This window comes from Mesocricetus auratus, unplaced genomic scaffold (assembly GCF_017639785.1).
Source record: "Mesocricetus auratus isolate SY011 unplaced genomic scaffold, BCM_Maur_2.0 Super-Scaffold_100018, whole genome shotgun sequence".
NCBI lineage: Eukaryota > Metazoa > Chordata > Mammalia > Rodentia > Cricetidae > Mesocricetus > Mesocricetus auratus.
The window spans coordinates 49,287,655-49,295,242 of record NW_024429199.1 but is presented as its reverse complement, the minus strand read 5'-3'; the positions used below and the strand labels follow the sequence as shown (position 1 = coordinate 49,295,242).

Sequence of the window (7,588 nt, the reverse complement as noted above, 5' to 3'; positions counted from 1 at the left end):
TCTTGGCGTCCGTTGAGAGATTTCAACTGGAGCAACAGACGTAGCATTTCTTTGACATTCAACTGTGTGGAAAATGTGAGATATTAAGAAATGTGATTTTTTTTGTTTTTCATTTTATTTTCTGTGTATGTGTATTTTGCCTGCGTATGTGTGTGCATCAGGCTCTGCACACTGTGTGTCCTCCAGGTTAAGAGGACAAGGCCCCTGGCAGTTCTCTCCTGACCAGACAACACGAGTGACTGCATGCCCAGAGCAAGAGGCCCCTCCACCTCCAGTCAGAAGATGGAGCAGATAATGAGAAAGGGCAGAGTTTTCATTAACGTGACTGAGACTGAGAAGTCAGTGGAGAACATGCTGATTTAATGGCTGAGGGGCCATCAGCGGCTTCAAGGATCTGAGGATTTTGCAGTGGTGGCCATGCAGCTTGTTTTGAGGATGTGAGCATGAGCTGACTTGGGACAATGTAGTGCTCCCTCTCCACGAAGCGGGGAGCACCTCCCCATAGGGACGGACCGCAGCCATCTGTGGCTGCCATGGTAGTCATCATTTCCCTCCTTGTGGGACATATCAGTCAATGGTTAATAAATGATGGACCAAAAATTTACCTGGCTTTGCTTTGGAGATGGAGTGTCACTCGAAAACCAGGAGCTGAAGTCTTGACCTCTGCCATCGTACTTCTGGGATTCGGTGGAGCACTTCGGAAGGGCCTATTTCTACACAAACCTCTACATTCACTGTCTCTTTGTGGATACATGGGCCATTTTCATCCTTCCATTCAAACAGCAGGATTTTGCTAACAGCCCAGAAGCAGACTGGCGCCATGCTCACTTTGACGGCCGGAGCTGGCCCAGAAATAGCAATCCTACTGCCTCAACCTCCCAAGAGCTGAAGTGATAGGATCACACAATCACACCCTGCCAACAGTCTTTGGTGGCCTAACCGGTTGGTTATCAGGAACGCAAGCTGTCAGCTCTACCTCACAGGGCCCTTAGGTGCTTGCTGTGGGGGTCTCACCACGCATCCCTGCTCCTTCCTTGGTAATGGGTTGCTGGTAAGAGAAGGGCAGGGGAGAATTCAGAATTGACACCGTCCACCCGGACTCTTCCCTTCATTACAGATGGGGATGCCTCCAGTGGAAGGCTCAGAGAGCCAAAACCGTCACAAGAGCTGCTGAGATGCAGTGTCAGAGAAAAGCAGGCCTGACTGGCCTGGTTCCTGTGTGCATGCCGGTGTGTCTCAACTGGTTCATTCCTGTGTACACCTGCGTGTCTCAAAGGCCAGACCATCTGACTGGCTTGTAGTTTCCTGGTGTCAGAGAGAAAGCAATGGAAAAACCAAGCTACCATCTGAAAACAGCCCTCCCCCCACACCCTTGCAGGGAATTTATTTCATTTTACTTTTAGAAATAACTTTCTTATTTCAGGACGTGACGGTACTCCATAATAATCCCAACAGTTGGGAGGCTGAGGCAGGAAAATCATTGAGTTCAGAATCTTTGCCTCAAATAAGACAAGGTAATATAGTTATTTCATTTTAGCAGAATCCAGTTAATAAAATTGTTCACCAAGAAGGTCATTTTCTTATGCACAGACACAGTGTGGCATATGTTAACAGATGGAACTTAGGATAATGAAATAACCATGAATGTGCACGCAGAACTCTGTCCAGGATCACTGTCAAGATGCTCCGAAACACTGTGAATTTATTTATTTTTTTCTGTTATGAGGAACCATCTTCCCCAGGGCGGGCAGCATCAAGCCAGAGCATAGGGAATATCAAAATCCTAATTTTTTGCAACAAAAAAGCCCAACTTATTATTTATGCAACATTTTATTTATTTCCTGGGTATGGTTTCAAGTTCAACTCGAAGATGAAACATTTGTTCGGAAGTTAAAGACTTTGCAGGGGACTATGTAAAGCCCCTCTGCCGTGTAATGCACATGAGCTGAGTTATCCAGCCCACCTATCGTCATTACTAAGCACTCAGGCTTCCAGAGGCAAGAGGCAGGGGAGAAGCCATTCACATCACATAAAGTACATAAGACAGATAACAGTCATGAGGTGTTGTTGCTCCTCAGAGGATGGAGGCCACCTTCGGGAGATGCCACTCTGTCTGCTAGGCAGGCCTCTCGGGCCTCCACCCACTCTCAGACTCTCATCGCGGTCAAGGCAGCAAAGGGACAGTGGAGAAGCTGAGTTGTAACTGCTGGACTGAGACTGGATGGAGTTCTACTGGACAGAGCTTGGGAAATTAAAAGCATGAAGCAAAGTGTAGCGTATCCAGGCTTCCGCCGCTTCCCTGTCCTCCCTCCCTCCCTCCCCAGGTACCCTTGGGACAGCACAGGGACAGAACTCAGAACCAGGTCCTGGGGTCTGAGTGGATCATGGACCAGCTAGCTGCCTCAACCCCGGGCATCTGGTGCCTGCCTGGCTTCGGGTTTGCTGAGAAAATTAACTGAGTTCCTAGTTACTGTTATTTCCCTTTGTAACTTCTGATTCTAAGAAACAAAGCCCATTCCTGGTCAAGTCCCCTTACTTCATTTTCAGACCTTAGAGGGGTTGTCTGTGCTCCTGGGAGGGGCTTATTTTGCAGCCCGACAGACTTCTGGGATTTAGATTCAAGTGTCCTGTTAGGAGAAACATAGCAGCTAGAGGCAAACTCATCACACCAACCATGGAATGCTGTGGGACAGCATGAAATGCCCTTTACACCAGGCTCTCTCTAGGAAGGACCCACCTCTGTTTGGTTTGCAGTAACACCGGGGTAAAGCATCATTTTTAAAAAAAAGACATTTGAGGGCTTTATGATAAAGCAGAGGAGGCAAAACATCTGCCGCGAACCACGCTGTAGGTCAGTGTGGGGCCCATAGCTGCATTCTCCTCACATGCATGCCCCTTCTACCCACTGCCTCAGGAAGAACAGTGCTTCGTTACTAGAGCATCCTCATACGCTATGTGCAGACTGGAGCCCGGGAGTGTCGCCCTATCCTGTATTCTACCCCTGCCGTGAGTTCCTGGCCTGTGTCAAGCACTGACCCACAGGATGGAATTTGCAGCATAGGTAGACAAATGGACACTGAAGCAGCTGAATTCAGTGTGTCTCAGCACAGGCATTAGAGAAGATACCCCGAGACACACTCATCCAGAGTGAGAGCCCTGTGTCCGTCATGGGCAGAGTCACGTCTAGCGGGGCTCTGACTGGTTACAAGATGGTGTCCTGAAGACGCTCTCATCCAATGGATGGCATCCCGGAGCAGCCCAGTGTCCAGCATAGGGCACAGAGTCAGGTTCGGCAGGGCTCTGATTGGTTGTGAGATGAGCTTGGTGTGAGTTGTTTGCAGTACTGCAGAAACAAAAAGATGGCCAGCACCTTTCTAAAGTGAAGACATGCTAAAACTGTCTAGATGATCTAGTTACTCAAAATGCATTCCAAATTTTGGCCTGTGGGGTAGGCTATTGTCTTGGGAAGAAAATCATCTGCCCCCTCACCGTGATTATTTAGCATCAGCCTCACAGCAGCTGCATTAACACCACCACCACATCACCCCCACCACCATCATCATCATCAATACCTTCATCATCATCATCACCACCATCATCACCATCATCATAAATACCTTCATCATCATCATCCCTACCATCAGCACAATGACTGTTACTGCCATCAACATTACCACCCCCACCATCACCATCATCATCAATACCTTCATCATCATCATCACCCCCACCATCACCATCATCATAAATACCTTCATCATCATCATCCCTACCATCAGCACAATGACTGTTACTGCCATCAATATTACCACCGCCACCATCATCATCACAATCACTAGCATCATAAACACCATCATCATCACCGACATCATCATTGCCACCACCATCATCATCATCATGACTGTTACCTTCCATAAACATTACCACCACCAACATCACCATCACAATCACCAGCATCATAAATACCATCACTGTCACTACCACCATCAATAACTATCACCATCACTGCCATCATTAACACCACCACATTCACCATCACTGCTATCAATGCCAGCATCCTGACTACCCTCACCACCATGGTGACATCACCATCACCACCAATTCTGATCTCAGCCTTCATGTGCTCTTACTGGCTTTTCTGGGCTAGCTTTGTTGCTTGCACAATTTGGTTTTGTGCTTGGCAGTTGCAATCACATGACTTATGTCTAAGTCGGTTTCAGCAAGGGCTGAAACGTCTCACCTTGATAATGTAAGCAGCTCGGGTGGGTATGACATCTACACAAATGGTTTATGAGATGCTCACAGCATGTTTCCGAAAGCCTCCGCATAGAACAACAAGGAAGCAGGAACTCTTTCTCAAACAGGAGGGTGGTGGGGCATTCTAGGGGAGGCATCCAACCCTAAATGTAGCCTCTGTGGGCAGAGGGGGAAGCCAGCTGCTGGTTTAGGTTTTGGGTATTAATGCTCTGCGATCAGAACCATGTGTAGCCCCTGCCTCGCCCATGATCTGTCAGCCTCCTGAACATTCTGTCCTCTTGTGCCTTCTTGGTAACAGGGCCTAAGCCCTCTCTCCTCTCTGTGACCTTCTATTCACCTCATTCCCTTCCCTGGTGTGTGTCATCCATGCCCAGACTGAGGGTGCTTCAGAGGGATGCCTTTCTGCCTTTCTCAGGAAGGCCCCAAAGCAAGTAGAGACACCGGAGGAGACTGACTAGTGGAGAAGGGACTTTGAGAATTTGAGTGAAATATTGCAGAGTCAACCAAGATGCTACGGAGCTCTGGATGCTGGAACGGGAGAAGGCAGTCATGTTCAAGGTTCTGCCTACTTGACTCACGGAACAGCCCTAGCTTTAACAAAACAAGGCACGCTTTGGCTGCTACTGCCGTCTCTAGGATGTCTGCAACAGGAGCAGCATGGGGCAGGCGCTATTAGTCTGTCCTTGGGCTCTATCACTGCAGTGAAGGAAGGGAACTTGTAGTGCATCATACAGGGCAGACGGAGGCGTCTACAACTATTAACACATATGCCCCACCTGCCAACACTCCTCTCTTAGAGGAAAAAATCCTGGGGCTGAGAAAAGTTGAGCAACATGTCCCAAGTCCACAGGCTCAACAGGCAAAATCAGACCCAAATCTGCTGAACCAGAAACCACACCTTTGGCTTCCACTAGTAAGCAATTTAAACTAAGCAATGATGAAGAGCTGTAGAAATGACTTGGTGGTTAAGAGCGCCGTAAGCAGAGGGACCAGGTTTAATGTCCAGCAACTCCATGGCAGCTCATAGCTGTCCATATCTACAGTTCTGGGAGATCCAACGCCCTCATCTGATCTCTGTGAGCACCAGAGATTCAATAGGTGCACGGACATACATACAGGCAAAACACTCACACGCATAAAATAATCTAAAAAAAATATTTTCAAACAGCAAGTAATCGTGAAAAGAAGACTAACACGGTTTCAATAGCATATTTAATCTAATAAAAATGATTAAATTCAGGGTTCAGAAATATAAAAGATTATCCAAAACAGTTGGGATCATACTTTTCTTTGTAGACAATGTTGACATGCGCGCGAGCTGGCCATTTCTTACCTCTACACAGTTGGAATGAGCAAAGGCCTTCTGGAGCGTGTGTGCACATCCACAGCTGCACACGGAGAGACGGGGGGGGCATGAACAGTTTTCCACATAGAATTCGATCTGAGAGGATTGCCCCAGCTCTCCCCCATCTGTAACTGTTTCTTGAGAGCAGTGAGTACAGAATGACCTAGAGTCTAGGTCTGACAATGGCAGCCAGCCGTACACACAGGCCAAGCCAGTCTCCCACAGTGTGGGTGTCCAGTTCCTAACTCATCCCATAAGGGCCTTGGATGAATCTCTCATACTCTGGAGTCCTCCAAAGAGTGACAGTGACATTCTTAGCTGCCTGTTGTTCAGTACTCTTGGGATGATGTAGTCAAGCTTCCTCTTCCTCGGGGTGTGGTCCATGATCTCTGCAGAAGACCTTGTTCCTTTCCAGGGTATCCCCAGGGACAGCCACAGTAGGATCGAACAGCCACTTAGAAGAGAGGCAGGTGAACTGGGTACTGAGCCGTGGGGTGGAGAGAGTTAGGTTTGCTCTCTGAAGGAGGACTCTCTGGCTGTCTGCCCACTCAGCTCCCTGGAGATTTAACAGCAGGATTGGCTCAAGCAGAGGCAAAACTCAAGCAGAAGCTCAGACTGGAGTCTGACAGAGTCTGGCAGCACGGCCTCAAACCAGAGGCTATTAGAGGTCAAGGCTAGGCTCAAGCGGGGTGCCTGCGTGACCCATGGTGTCGAGTGACATCTGTAGACAGCAAAACCTCATGGAACCGGCAACCATCGACAGGTGACCATGCGTGTAAACTGCACGGCCCTGCCAACTTCTAAGGATATGATCGTCTTCTGGCTTGCATCAAGAGCACTGGGAGCAAGCCAGCAGAGACTGCAGGCAGAGGAAAGGGCCAGGGTACAAGCCAGGCCCTCCACAAAGGCACAAGGAAGTGAAGTTGAAATGCATTCAAAACCCATCCCCACCAGCACAGATCTTTAAGGTCAAACAAGAACACATACATTGTATGTGATTAATTTCCCGAAGCCAGCCTTCCATTTTCACAGATCAAAACAGTCTGTTTAAATATCTCATTTCTACAAAGTGAATTTACATTTAAAGTACAAAGTGCAAATACTATATATATTTTTTTCCTTTTTAATAGCTCTTTGTTGAGGGAAATTCCCACATGTCTAGGATAGTCAGCCTTGGATAGTCAGCCGTTCATCCTTGTCTCCTGGGCTGGGGGGAAAAAAAAGACAGAGCTTATGAAGATGTTTGTGTCTCCCCTCCTTCCCTCTCTGCAGACCAAGGTTGCTTCCAGAAGTAGACCTAATCGCTATGAGGAAAACCAGACAGGAAAGGACAGAGTAGCTTAGAATTAAGGATGAGTGGGTGTGTTGTGCAGGAAGTGTTTCCTTCCCTTGAAATTGTCAGGAAAATGTATCATCCGATAAAAACTGCATTGGCTACGGATGTTTTAAGTGAACTACTAGAGCAGGGTAACCACGACCTTGCCGCCGCCACCACTCTGGACAGTCATATACCATTTTAAAAACTTCCTTTTTACCTTTCTATTTGCTCTTTTACCTGAGAGGAAACACAGCTTGTCTTTGTGTTTATAGTAGGGGTCTCTTGTCCCTCACCACATGGACTTTCAAGGGAAGTCATTTAGATGAGAAAAGTGAAACATCATCTTGTGGTTTTTTTTTTTTTCAAGTGCACCAATCTTCCCAAATAGAAGTTGATCTTCTTATTTGATACTTAAAGTACTGAACTGTAATATTTAGGCTGTCTTTCCTCCTTTCTAATAGCACCACCGGTAGGTGAATAACTCCCATGAAAGTTTTGTCTTAGTTACAGATAAAGATAGTCTTTGGATGTATTGCAGTTTTTATTGAAGATGACCAGAACTATTGAGGAAGACGGCCATCCTTGGCACTGGTATCCAGCACCCAGAGTGCACAGCTCTGATCCTTGCTGATCAAGTATGAAGCTGCCTAGAAAAACAAGTCACTTTCTGA

General features: G+C 47.3%; 1 protein-coding gene across 2 annotated transcripts in view; it reads right to left on the bottom strand.

The window, feature by feature from the left end:
• Positions 1-5,448: 5,448 nt before the first annotated feature.
• Smoc2 (SPARC related modular calcium binding 2) overlaps positions 5,449-7,588 on the bottom strand; it is a 119,119-nt gene continuing 116,979 nt past the window's right edge. For both annotated transcript variants that reach the window (XM_040728162.1, XM_040728163.1), the window contains exon 13: positions 5,449-6,806. In XM_040728162.1, the coding sequence (XP_040584096.1) occupies positions 6,789-6,806 (18 nt within the window). In that variant the 3' untranslated portion in view covers positions 5,449-6,788. The remainder of the gene's footprint in view (positions 6,807-7,588) is intronic.